Source organism: Arachis hypogaea, chromosome 2 (genome assembly GCF_003086295.3).
Source record: "Arachis hypogaea cultivar Tifrunner chromosome 2, arahy.Tifrunner.gnm2.J5K5, whole genome shotgun sequence".
Classification (NCBI taxonomy): domain Eukaryota; kingdom Viridiplantae; phylum Streptophyta; class Magnoliopsida; order Fabales; family Fabaceae; genus Arachis; species Arachis hypogaea.
Window position 1 is genome coordinate 100,016,976 of NC_092037.1, and position 15,049 is coordinate 100,032,024.

The 15,049-nt window shown below is 26.1% G+C and overlaps 2 protein-coding genes across 2 annotated transcripts; one reads left to right on the forward strand and one right to left on the reverse strand.

The window, feature by feature from the left end:
• Positions 1 to 1,560: 1,560 nt before the first annotated feature.
• LOC112756833 (uncharacterized) lies at positions 1,561 to 3,920 on the forward strand. The gene is made up of 4 exons (XM_025805450.3): positions 1,561 to 1,698; positions 1,865 to 2,020; positions 2,156 to 2,310; positions 2,801 to 3,920. Exons 2-4 carry the CDS (start codon positions 1,899 to 1,901, stop codon positions 3,673 to 3,675), a joined length of 1,152 nt encoding a protein of 383 aa, XP_025661235.1. The 5' UTR covers positions 1,561 to 1,698; positions 1,865 to 1,898; the 3' UTR covers positions 3,676 to 3,920.
• A 7,607-nt stretch (positions 3,921 to 11,527) lies between these two features.
• On the reverse strand, positions 11,528 to 14,024 carry LOC112756843 (uncharacterized). Its single transcript, XM_025805459.2, has 2 exons — positions 12,180 to 14,024; positions 11,528 to 11,557 (listed from the first exon to the last, which is right to left on the reverse strand). The coding sequence occupies exons 1-2, from the start codon at positions 14,022 to 14,024 to the stop codon at positions 11,528 to 11,530; spliced, it is 1,875 nt and encodes a 624-aa protein (XP_025661244.2).
• Between the last annotated feature and the right edge of the window lie 1,025 nt (positions 14,025 to 15,049).

Here is a 15,049-nt window from a genome sequence, read left to right on the forward strand (position 1 = left end):
ATAAATATAGAAAAATTCAACAGAACTGAGGTGATCTGATTAGCATTGTGTCCAGCAGGGTGTCTGCGGATCAGATCAGATCGAATCTAATATCCGCAGTTTTTAAGGTTAGATCCGATCCGATCCGCATATTTGCGGATCGGATCGGATCGGATATCAAATATATCCGCAAAATACAAAAATATTTTTAAAAGCTTATTTTTATTAAAAAAATATCAATAAAATTCATTTTTTCTATTCTTTTAAATATGTTTACTTTTAAAATAATATTAAACATACTTTTTCTTAAATATTAAAAAATAATACAACATATATGATAATTATTAGTTGAAATAAAACATAAAAAGATTATTTACTTATTTATTTCTTTATTTTTGCGGATACGCAGATATGCAAATCGGATATGCGGATACCGACACAAAATCCGCAATCCGATCCGATCCGAAAGCCTTACAAATCGGATCAGATTGGATTCGGATAAATACTGCGAATATGCGGATCAAATCCGATCCATGAATACCCCTAGACTCCAGCTATCATATCAAATCTATTTATTTTATTTTGAAAAACAGAAAAGAGAATTGAATATAGGCTATAATGGTCATTATCTAACACGAAATAATGGACCACAGCTATTATAATTTGCAATCTGTTTGTATGTCATTGTTAGCACACAAATTAATGAGGAAGATTGAATGCATATAAAAGTATAAAACAGAACAGCCGCATCAAGTAGTTAAAGAATATAATTGTATTTTATTTGGAAAATATAAATTTGCTAATAAAAATATACATATAAAGATTCATATCGGATAATTGGTTATATATTGAAATGTGAACCGATCAAACGAAAAAGAATAATACAATAATGAACTTAATTTTAGTGTACAATTCGTGTAAAATAATTTTAAATAAATATCTACTTATATAACATTATGTTAATGAAAAAATTTATTTTTATATAAAAAATGTAAATATTTATAAAAAAATAAATATAATTAAATGATTTTCTAAAATCAATACATTAAAATTAAATATATAATAGTATCCCTACTATTAGCTAGGTGTGTATTAATAACCTACATATTTTATTGTTGACTTATTTTCATTCTGTCAAAAAAAAGTTATTATTATCCAGGTAAGGAGGTATACCTATGCTTAGCTTATTCAAATTCTAGATTACACATCAAACAATTAAAACATCCCTGATGTATTTATCTGTTAAACAAGTTTAAGTAGATTTAGTATTAATTATTTTATGAAAACAAGCTCTGAATATTTTTTATTTTTTAATTACCTATTAGGATTCTCACAAATCACTCATTAATTATTAAAAATTTATTTTGTGTTTTTTAATATATAAAAGGGTCAGAATATACTATTGTGGAACAGTAGAAGTGACCCCTAACGTCCAAATTCTGCTCATGCTCTTTCCTTGATATTTCTATCACCTTGAATTAATTAATTTAAATATAGTACAAGCTAAGCTAGCTAACATGCTTCCTTGCATAATAAGAATCTTGTTCGTTGACTTGACTAATTAATTCACAATATATTACCACTCTAGCATTAAACAATCACTTCTTTCTCTTTCATTATTCTCTCATCAGTTTCTTTCATTCCAAACTATCATATTCATGTTCATCATCACCACCTAAAACTCAAAGCTCTAGCTTCATCTTCATGCTCCAACATCTGGTACCCCCTCCCCCCCAATTGGTTTTTCTTTTTTTTATTTCTTTTATTGTTTGGAAAAAATAATTAAGTAATTTTCAATTTTTCATGTGTTTTTTAATTATTTTTCTTAAATTAGTTTGAACTAATAATTAATTTCTTGTGTTTTTTTTTATTTGTCATAAATTAGTTTTTCATAGTAGCCGCCAGATGCACCAAACGGAATGAGAAATAAGGTGGGAAGTAGTGTTGATTTTGAGATATTCACATGGAAAATTGAAGATTTCACAAAGAAAGATATCACCAAATTAAGCTCCAAGGCTTTCAAAATACGTGGCTATACATGGTAATATAATTAAGTACTAGTAAATTAAAAACATGTATCAAGTTTTTATTCTTTATTTTCTATTGAATTTGTGAAATTTTATTAATATCTCTTAACTTAAAGTATTATGTATGTGTCTGGATTTTTATGTGATAGGAAGCTTGTTGTGCATCCAGTGAGGAACGATGTGAATCATTTTTCATTGTATTTAATGGTTGCTGATAATTTACCTCCTTATGGATGGACAAGAAACACTTTCTTCAAGTTGGCTCTAATCAATCAAGTTGATAGAAGAAAGTCAATTGTGAAGGGTAAGCCACCTATCCATGTCTAATCTTATTTATTAGTTGTTTAATTTTCTTAATTTGTTGTTGATTTTATTGTATATATAGTATTAGCATAGCAAATGTGTAACATTATTTTAAATCGAAAAATATAAAATTTAGAGTGATTTTTATTCTTCCAATAAAAATAATCATAAGATTTAGAGTGATAAAACAAACAGTTAATATTCTCAAACAAGTGTGCTAGATTATTGTTTCACCAAAATAATATAGATAAACAATTAAACATACTTAATTTTTTTATTGATTTTGTCATATGAAATTATTATATGTATTACAATCATGTTAAATATATATCAAATTAGCTACTAATACAAAATACATATTAAAATACCTCTTTAATGATGTTGAACAATAGAATATTGATATTGTGAAAATTTTAAGATTATGTTTGTATAAATAAAATATCTTATATTGGAGTTTTTTTTTCCCTTTTCCCTTTACCTATGAATTGTAGACACACAACAGAAATTCAATGGAGGACATAGATGTTGGGGTTCATTCTTCATGAATCTAAAAGATTTCCATGACCATAGACAAGGTTACCTTGTGAGGAACACATGCATCATTGAAGCACACATTTGTGTCTCCAATTTTCCACCACCTCTAGACACCAACATCATAAACCCAATCAATGATGATTATTCCATCTTAGATAATAACAATAACACTAATAATCCACCACCTTCAACAACAAATCATGCTAATCTTCGATCCTCATGTGATGAAATTACAAATAGCCCCTCAACATCATCATCACAATCATCATCAAGGTCTAGTCCAAATGAATTATTAGGTAACAATAGTGAAATCCAAGCTTCATCAAAAAAACAACTAAGACTAAGAGACCTAATAGATTTGCAAGCCTTAAAAGATTACATTCCATTGTTAGAAGAAGTTTGCACATGGCACCCTTCACTTTTACATAGCCAAAAGAATAGGACTCAAGCTTTTAGGTTATGGGCATTCACATCATTAGGCCAAGTTCTTCACTTTCTTAAGACAAAGAAGGTTAAGGACATTGATGACAATGACATAAAAACCCTTCAAGGTTTGTGGGATGAACTTGAGAAGTCTTCAGGGTTTGAATTGGCTTGGCTTCAGCCTTATGTTGAGGCTGCATTGAGTGTGAAGGCTCACTTGCAAAAAACAAAGAAATTGAAGAAATTGGTGGATCATGTTGTTGGTTTGGAAATTAAGATGAAGAAATTGAGAGGGGAACTTGCTGCTGCTGAAGCTGAGTTTGAGATTGCAAGAAAAGACTTGTCTCAAGTCAGAAAAGGGTTTCAAAAGATGGATGTGAATGCTACTATTGGTTATGCCATGTTCTAATAATAATAATGATGATGAATTTGTTATTATTATTAACATGTGGTTAATGAATTTGTTGTTATTAATCATATGTCATTTCTCTTGTAACATTTTTTAACATACCTAGAGTTATTGATCTTAGAAATTGCAACATATGATTACTTCATGTTCATAGCTATATATGTAAGGTACAGTACTTTTGGTACTTTATTATTGTAATGATAGACATTAACTTTAATTTATCTTATACAAAAATTTATAATGTATTTATTTTATCTAGATTAACTTATTCTTGAAAAATGTCAGTAATTATAATCAATATGATATTAATCAAATTTAATAAGTATTTTACTCTCTTATTAAGTAATTTTGATATATAAAAATTAAAAATAAGGGTAAAGTAGAAAAAAAAAAGATGAAAAAGATATAGTACACACCTCCATGCATGTTAAAAATATATACATTTACATTAAATTTTCCCCATTTTTATATTAATATATCATGGTACATGAGATATATATAATAATGAGATCAATATTGTAATAAGGCTAATGACTTGGTCCGTCCAGAGCAAGGTTTGAATTTTCATTCTAATAATGTTTTAATTTCTTGTGCATGAGTTAGTTATTGACTTATTGGTTAGCCTCGCTCTCAATCATGGATTCATGGGGTGCCACCACCCATCATAATTGAAGAGAATCCAATTTTGATTCCAAAACCAATTATTCTATGTCTTAATTAGTGCAGCAACTTGTACCTGTAGGATACTTTGATGCATTCTAATCTTGATGAAAATAATTAAATAATTCATGGTGAAAACATTTTTTAACTTATTTTCTATACTGATGATGAATAGACTCATTTTTTACCTATATTATATATTATGAATATCTCACTTTTTTTTATAACAAAAATGAATTAATTTATAATATCTACGGACAAAGTTAAGTAGTGATATAAAATAATATATTTATTCTTTTTAGAGTTTAGCACATATGACAAAGTTACCAGTTAAAAAATTCTTTATAAAAAATAATATAAAATTTAATTCTCAATGTATTTATTTTAAATTTATTAAAATTTTATATTACTAAAAATAACTTTAATTTGTATACTTAGAGCATAGGTTAATTGTTAAATCCGTACAAATAAGTCATTATGCATGCTGTGAAAAAGACAAGAGTGTTAAACTAACCCAACTAGGCTAGCTAGTTTGCACCGACATTTTCACATTGAATACGTGGCATGAAACTATTCAATGCTCATAGAAAGAGGTTTTTTAGACTTTAGAGATGTGACAATGCAACAAGGCAATTAACGATTCATGTACAACAAATTAAGGATCAACAACGGAAGCTGGCTAGTACTGATTTCTTAGTTTAAATTCGCTATGTGAGAAGTGTTTTAAGATAACAAGTTGGTTATCTTTTTTCTACAATATAGTTTTTTTTTTTAATTTTATGACATCCGACATATGGAGAAGTAATTGTCGCATGAGAAAAGTCAGATGATAATTAATTTGTTTGGCTCATGGAGATTATAAAATGGATTTGGTTGACTAGTCACTAGTGGTCATCAGTTAATATATACCAAAAACAAGATGTTAGCTAGTAACATTTAAAGAAGTAATAATACATATGCATATAGAAATTGTTAAGAGATATAACAACGAACAAGAGTGCGAGAGATAGAAACTGTTATTATTTTTTGTTAATAATAAGTTAATAATGTTTAAAAATATAAATTAAGTATGTTATTAGATTATTAAATTATAAAAAATGAGTTGATAGTCAATAATAAATCCAAAAATGTTAAGCAATAAGGGCAAACATATAATATATAAAAGAACAAAAAAAATCTTATAAACATATCAACTAAAAGCATATGAAAAATAAATAATGTAAAAATATTAAATAATTATATATTTATTTATTATCAATAATGATATATTGATAAGTAATAATGTGATTATTAATTCATTAAATATATAATAATAATAATAATAATAATAATAATAATAATAATAATATGAGATTAATCAAGATGATAAATATATTATTTTTTAATTAATAATAAAAGTAAAATATATTTTTTTATGAATTATGTACGATAAATGGTACTTTAAGAAAAAAATTATGCACCGAATTTTTCATATCTTTATTATATATTTTATAGATTACTTAATAATTATTCAATTATTTAATAAAAATTAATTTTAAATAATAATAATAATAATAATAATAGAGTTAGTTATTTAGATAGATAAAAATATAAAATGTGTTATTATTTCTATTTGTTTTTATTTTAATTTATGTTTGAGAACTAATTATCAAAATAGATGTTCCATATAAATTCTTTAATTTATCAGTAAATATTAAAGTCGAGTAAAAAAATGTAAGCATATAAACTTTAACTAAATGAATTCATTAATTAAATAATGCTACAATAATATTTTGTTTTTTATTAAATTAATTTAATATATATTTTTATCTTATATTTTTAAATATAAATTAGAACTTAATTTTAATGTATTAACGATATAACATATTTTACACAATTATCTAATTACATTATATATTCTTTTGGATGATTATTCACACAAATGTAATCAATGTAAAAGATAATTATTTTTTATGATATGATATTAGGTATAATTAAATGTATGTGTAAAACTATTTTACACTAATAATATATCAAAATTTAATTCTAAAATATATATATATATAAAATAAATATTTTAACACAAAATTTAATAGATATTTTTTTTAATATGAGACAAATATAATTTTTTGATGGGACACATATATATTTATACATATACTTATATTTTTCTAAGAATACTTACCTCCACAATTTATAACATTCTACCATTAAAAGTGTTAGCTAAAAATACTTTAGAAATATAATTATTCATCTATTTCTTATGATTAGCTTAAACTTTTGAATTATGTTAATTTTTTTTAAATCAACAAGAATTAAAATCTAAATTTTTAGATCATAAAAATTTTAATAGTATATTATAAAATTATTTTTTTTTTAATTTAAACTAATAAAAAACACATAAATTATTATATCTCTAACGAAAATACTAATGCAGAAGTATTAAATTAAATTAAAGATGGTAAGATAAGAGGAAATAAAGAAATTAAAGTCAACAAGAAGTGAGAAAAGTGGCTCCAAGTGGGTTATTAGTGACTCAGTGTAGAGGAAAGTGATTTTGTTTTGTTTCAGTACCAGGCAACCCTGCTAAACGAACCTTCTTCAAAAAGCTTCTAGAATAATATATAATGTTAATATAAATGCTATTTAAGTTTATAATTCAAGAAATGTGTGTTATATAAAAATTAGAAATGTTTGATAAATAAAAAAATTAATAAAAAATAGACTAATTTTTGTTATTGATCTTTTAACTATAATATATATATATATATATATATATATATATATATATATATATATATATATATATAGTTAAAAGATATGCATTAATAATAATTGAATAAGATATGCAGTAATTATATAATAATAAATTAATAATAGTAAAAAGTATATTAGTATTATTCAAATTGTTTTACTATTATGGCAAAGATATATATTATCTTTTATTCTCTAATAATATCATATCTATGCCAATTTTCAGTCTATTATACACATAATTTTTATATTTTTTTTTCTTGTTCTATGTAGGGAAAATGGTTAAAATATCTTTAATTTAATATTTATAATTTCACATATAATATTTATAGTTTTATATAAATAATATCCATAATTTCATACTCATAACATTCATATTTTTATATATATAATGTCCATAATTAATTATTTTTTATGATTAATATTATTCAATTTTAAGATACGTATTTTTTAAATTATCTCACATGTGCATTAATAATATATCATGATTTTAAATTATTTTAATATTTTTTAGTTGATATTTGTATGTATATTTATTTATTGATTTTAATATAATCAATTAATAATTATATTTATAATTTATTTTATAATTTTTTTCATATTTTATTTTAATTTTATAATACATAATATATATATATAAAATTTATATAGTTAAAGTTATTAAAATATATCTAATTTAACATTCATAATTTTATATGTATAATATCTATAACTTTAAATATATAATATTTATAATCCACGAATTGAAATTGATTGGTTATTATTTATTTTTTATTTTTTATTTTATAAGTAATAAATCAACAAACTTTTTTATATTTTTAATTTTTAATAAATTGAGACTAACGAATTTGAGGTTTTAGATTTTTTTTTTATAAAATATGTTGTGATAATTTAAAAATATTTTTTAGGGTTAATGATATAAGAATTTAAAATTTTAATTTAAAATAAAAATAATATATTTGTGGATGTAATAAACTAATAATAAGAGAAAAAATTTTAAGATTTGATTATCATAAAATTTAAATTGATTTTTAGATTTAAATCTTTTACTCTCTATTTTCTCTGATGTATGTTAATGTTTTTATTTTTAACAGGTGTAATTAAGATGTATTGCCAATCTGATTCTCTTTTTTTACTACTCATCACTTCTACTCAATTTTACTATATAAAATATCATTCATCCCCATTTAATTTATCTCTTCATAGAGTTCAAACTTTAAACTTTGAATTTTACCCCAATTCTGGATTATTCTTTCAATACATTGGCCTATGTATTTCCAATGTTCAATGAGGGTAGGAATATGTATAGGTGGAGATTAATAATTAATAATTAATAATTAATCACAATTCACATGCGTGTAGTGACGTAGTGTAGCGTTAAATGCATGGACGATGAAAATCTCAGTTTAATTTTGAACTACGAAAAAACTACTCTACTTAATTATTGGCCGTTTTCATTGATTACAAATTTTCAATTTACGATCAAACCAAGTTCATCATCATGTGTGCCTTTTCATTCTCAAATAATAATCAGATTTTTATTGTTTTTGTTGTACCTACTCTAAAACATAAGCAGATCCAATTAATTAAATTAAAAGACTCAATCTAGAAGAATAGTTTTTATTGACTATCCCACCTTCACTAAGAAATTGGAGTCAATATAAATAAACAGTTAGCATTTATCTAAGTAAGTATCTGTCTCTCTAAATTTTTTATCCACTTTAATAAGAGAGATTCTAATATCTCTAAAATAAAAGAATGGTTATCCATTATCAGAAGTGGTATTATTTTAGTGGTGGTTATTGATTCTTTCTCTATAAATACACTGATACCATTAGATAAACTTAAATTCCAATACACTTAAAATCTGTTTAACTCTTTGCTGACTTAAACATCAAAGTGTTTTATAAATACTATCCCCTACCTATTCAAATACATTCGTACAACTCGAATGGCGACTTCCCAATATGAACAAGTCGGATACCACTATCCTACATCATTTGAACCTTCTATCTTAACTTAATCATCCAGTTTCAGATCACTTCAGAACAATTTTTAACAAGTGTCATATTCTCAATAAATTAATTAGTTAAAGAATATATATAAATCTATAAATCTTTATAATAAAGTTAACCGTCAATTAAATTTATTGTTTTCAAGGCTGTGAATTAACTTATGCAATAATGAAAATAATGATTTCTGTTTACTATTATTTTTAAAAAATGGATTATTAATTGACAGATACTTTAAATAAAGAGTAATTATTTAAATCCACCTTTAAAATTTATAAAATTAGACATTTTGATCTCTTATATTTTAAAATACATAAAATAAATCTTAATATTAATTTTTATTAGACAATTTGTCTTTCTCTAATCTGATTTTAAAAGTGATATATAAATCAATCTTTAAAAAATTTTAAAATTTTTAAAACAGTTATTTCTATTAAATAGATCAAATTAAAAAAAAGACAATAATATCAGACAAAAATAAATATTAAAAACTTAATATTTTAAAGAATTTAACTAATATGTATTATTATTATTAATAAAAAAATTTAAATATTTTTATTTAATAAATATAAAAAATTACTTTAAAAAAATAATTTATACATTTAACCTGTGCCTTAAAGACACATAATAGATAACGATTTGGGTAATTAAGCATGTTTATAAGACCGAAGTCCTACCTTGTCGCTTTAAGTTACTGAATCAGCAAATGAGAAATACAGTTAGGTTCTAGAAATGGAGGTTTACTTTCGGGTTGAAACAATTGTGAAGTTCACTTGGACCATAGAAAATTTCTACGAGTTAGTAGAATGCAGGGAGCTCCACTCCGAAACCTTCTTCACTGGGTCCTATCCATGGTATATATAATATATTATTTCAATTTATATGCATGCATGCACTTTCAAATTTTTAATGATTCCTCTAAATCTGATTATTGTAGGCGGATTATGATAACCCCAAAAGCTGCCAACACCGGAAAAGGCTTGTCAATTTATTTGGATGCTGTGGACATTGCTAATGCCAAAACCAGATCTGCTTGCTTCAAGTTGTCTCTAATTAATGAATTCTGTCGCAAAAAGACCAAAACTAGGACAAGTATCTTTCTTAATCTTTTTTTAGCAATGCTAAGTAATTATTATTTTTTTTTTACATAAAAGAGATGTAGTTTATATTTATATTTATCAAAATTTTGCACATATAATTTGATATTGTTTATAGCTATATTTTTTTAGAATTTATACGTATAAATTATTAAAATTTATTTGTTAAAAATAATTTAATATTTATGTTGATTAAATAATAGCCAAATATACTAAAAATTATTGATTTTTAATTTTTTCTTCATCTTCACTTTCAATTGCTTGAAATCTGTGGTATCATGTTGCTGTTCAGCTTCAATTATGTGTACTATTCTTATGAATATAGGGTTTTCATTTGAAGCATAAATAGTTATATTTTTAAATGATTTAATTTGCAAATACTAGCATTTACCAGAGGATTCATATATTAGACACCGTGCGTTTATAGAATTTAATTTAATTTTCTCCAAATTTATTGTCATTATTTTATATAAGTATGAATATATTTTATACCATTATTTTTACTACTTTTAACGTATGATTTTGTTTTGGCAGAGAACAGGCACTTGTTCAGCTCAGAGAACGTTAAATTTGGTTACAAATCGTTTATATCTTCAGATGAATTTCTAAGTCCTAACAATGGGTTTCTTGTGGATAACACATGCACCATTGTTGCTGAGGTTTTTGGATATGATGATCAAAATACAGATACTAATGATGATGACGAGGAACATGATGATGAAAATACAGATACTAATGATGATGATGATGAAGAAGAAGAAGAAGATGATGACTCTCCTAAGGATACTGTGTTAGTGGATTTCAAGGGTCTATGCAGAATAGAGAAAGAGTTTGTTCAATTGTTGGAAAAAGTATGTTCAAGGCGTCCAAATCTTGTTGAAAGCCATAGAAAGAGGAACATGAGTCAAAAGTTCAATGAATGGTCATTCACAACATTAGGGAAAGTGCTGCAATTTCTTAAGACTAAGAAAGTGAAGGACATGATGAACGATGATGCTTGTAAAGAGCTTCAGTATTTGTGGGAGGAACTTGAGATAGTTAAGTTTGATGATTTGAGTTGGTTGAAGGAACATGTTGAATCTGCATTGGGTATGAAAAATTATATGGAGAGAGGGATGAAGGTGAAAAGGCTTAAGGGTAATGTAGTTGCTCTAGAGGGTGAGGTGAAGAGCCTCAAAGAAAAAATGATTGTTGCAGAGAGAGATCTTGAAAAAGCAAGAAGGGAATTAGTGAAAGAGGAAGAAGGCTATGTAGCTAGAGATTTGAATGATGAGCTAGCATGTGAAATACTCTAATAGCATAACATATCTTCTTGTTAACTATTAATTTATTATTTATATATCTTTTATATCACATTTTCACCTTTCTCTGTTGAACCATCTAATAATAAAGGTAGAAGTTTTTACTAGCTTGATTATCAAATATCAATGACAATTTTATAAGCAGTGGCGGAACCAGAAATTTCATAAGAGGGGGGCCAATTAAATATAAAATATAACAAAAAATTAACAAAATATGATTTGTAGCATATATATCAAAAAAGTAATTATATTATATAAAAGTCAATGTTTAACTACATACTTTAAGATTTTGATATTTTTAAACTTGCTCGACGATGCTTCATGGAACTAAAATCATCAATTATCATCTCTGAAGTGAATTTTGAAGCAATTTCCTTTTCAATATATACAATCATACAATCTGCTAAAAATTCATCTTCCATCTTGTTTCGAAGCCTTGTTTTAATAATCTTCATAGCTGAAAAGGCCCGTTCAGTTGTTGCTGTTGTCACAGGAAGAGTCAAAACAAGACGAATTAATCTATCAATTAAAGGATATATATTTGATTTTCCTGTCTCTGTCAATTTTTGACACAATTCAGCAAGAGTAGACAAATTCTGAAAATCTGGAGCTTTAACCACATCAAATTCATAATGTTGTAACTCATAATCCAATTGAATCTTTTCTTGCTCAGAAAAATCTAAAGAATAGAAATTCTTTACAAGATTGCATATGTTGCAAACACTGAATAACTTGAAAGCATCTTTAGGATCTAGAGATGTACTCAGTATGAGGAGCTCGGTTGCTTGCTCACTAAATCTACTATTTAGCTCTTTCAATTGAAAATCTATCACGCTAGTAAAAATGTCAACACGATAGTGGTGTTCAACAGTGACAACATCCTTTTTACGACGAGACCGAATTATGTCACTAAAAGAAGCACCCATATCAGGTATCTGAATAGCATGATCATTGCAGAAAGAACTAACTTTCTCCAAAAGTGCTCCCCAACTACTATCTCTTAACTGTTGAATCAATGACTTTGTACTAGAAACCAGATGCATAGCATTCAAAATGTCTTGAGATTTTTGTTGCAATGCTTGACAAAGTTTATCAGTGATTCCCATGATTTCTTTCATCATATGCAAAATGAAAACAAAATCAAATGATAATAAAGATTTAAGAGCATAAGTAGCATCACCACGTTGAGAATATGTAGATCCATTAGTAGCCAAATCTTCCAGAACTGAAGTTGTTGCTCCAAACATACGTAAAAGGCTACAAATTGAGTTGAAGTGAGAGCTCCACCTGGTATCTCCTGATCTTTTTAATGTGCCAATTTGATTTGCTCCTCTTCCTGTTTCAATTTGATTAGTTGCAACTAAATGGGAAATTTCAGTTGCATAAGCAGATCGTAATTCATCATTGCGTTTGCAAGAAGAGCACACAACATTGATAATATTACTCAAACTTTGGAAAAAAGCATGAACATCAACAACTTCTTTAGCCGCAGCAACAAGAGCTAGCTGTAATTGATGAGCAAAGCAATGAACATAATATGCATAAGGACATTCTTGAATAATTAAAGCTTGTAACCCTTTCCACTCTCCACGCATATTACTAGCTCCGTCATACCCTTGACCTCGAACATTTTGAATGTTGAGATTGTGATGAGATAATGCAGAACAAATCTCTTGTTTTAGAGTAGCAGAAGTAGTATCTTTGACATGAACAACATCTATTAGCCTTTCTTTGACAAATCCATGCTTATCAACAAATCTAACAACAAGTGCCATTTGTTCTCTTCTAGATTCATCTCTAGCTTCATCAACAATCAAACAAAACTTTGCATTACCAATCTCATTGCGAATTTCATTTTGCACCTTTCTAGCAAAAACATGTAGAATTTCCTTTTGAATAGAAGGTGATGTGTATATTGCATTTTGAGGAGCATTATCCAAAACAACTGCATCCACTTCTTTATTGTAAGAAGCTAATAATTTTAACATTTCAAGAAAATTTCCTCGATTCTGAGACTCATGACTCTCGTCATGTCCCCTAAAAGCACAAGCTTGAAACGTTAACCATTTGACAGTATCAATAGAGGCTTTAAGACGCAATCTATTGCTTAAAACTTGTTGTGAGCTTTGCTTAGCCAATACTTTGTCAATGTGACATAATTGATTAAGCAAATCTTTACAAGACTTAACAGCAATATTATGAGGAGAATTAAGAGATTTACCCGCATGAGATAAAAATGCACAATCCTTTCCATTATTCACTTTTTTCCAATTGCGAAATCCTCCTGATGTGAATGGACTTGATTTTCTAGAAAATAAATAGCATGGAAGACAAAATGCAGCATCCACTTCTGGCGAATGTTCTAGCCAAGAAAAACTCTTAAACCAATGAGCTTTGAAACGACGAGGATGACTTTCTAGACCACAAAGAGGGTACTCATCCATAATAAATTGATATGGTCCAAACTTTATGTATGCTCTACGGATTTCATCTTGTTGATTGATAGGATAATTCCAAATTTGCGGACGCTTTCCGGGATCACGCATCAATGTATCAATATTAACTTGATCTATTTCAGTCCTTGCTATTTTGGAAGCAGGGGGTTGAATATCTTGCTCAACAAGTTGTGTCACAGGTTGTTCAATAATATTTTGAACATTACTCAAAGAATCTGAAGCTGAATTTTGTTCATCATATATTCTCTCTTTTCTCTTGAAAAATGAGTGAATTGTTTTCATCTTTGACATTTTTAACTTAACTTGAACTATCTAACAAAAAAAAACAAAAATAATTGCATATATATTATTTTCTTAAAAAAAAATATTAAACCTATTGAGCAATAACAAATAATTTTAGAAACACAAATATATAATAACCAAAAATAAAGTTATTGATTTACCTGATTATTTTTTGTTCCAAGTCTCACAAAAAAATAATTCTATTGAGTTTTGTCCTCACTTCAATCTTTGAACACTGTCCATTATAAAAAAAAATTAATTATTTTAAATAAATAATGTAAATAATACTTGACATTGTCATTAACTTAAAAAAAATTGAAATATACCTCTTTGAATCTTTGTTGTGCATTCAATGGTTAATATTTTGTTGTTCACTTCTCTTCAATGGTTTTTCTTCGTATGTCTTGTTTTGGTATGGAAAGAAAATTAGAATGAGAAGAGTAGAAGACCAAAAGTTTGGGAATCACTAAAAGAGAGAGAAAAGTGGCGCTATGCCTATGATAGTTTGAAACAAATATTTGAAAAATGTACTAGGGTTACTTTAATTAATAGTATGGGCTTGGGCTAGTATAATAGAACCATTTTTATTAATTATTAGAATGGGCTATTTGTTAACAAGAGCAACAATAATTCAAATATCTAATACATAATGCAGTTTTTAGTTTTTTTAATTTATAAAATTTTGTAAGTTATATTTTTTTTAATATTATATATAAAAAAATTTAATATTATTAATTATTACTATTTACTATTTTTTTAAAAAAATTTGGGGGGACCATGGCCACCTTAGGTCCCCCGTGGATCCGCCACTGTTTATAAGCAATAAACGAACA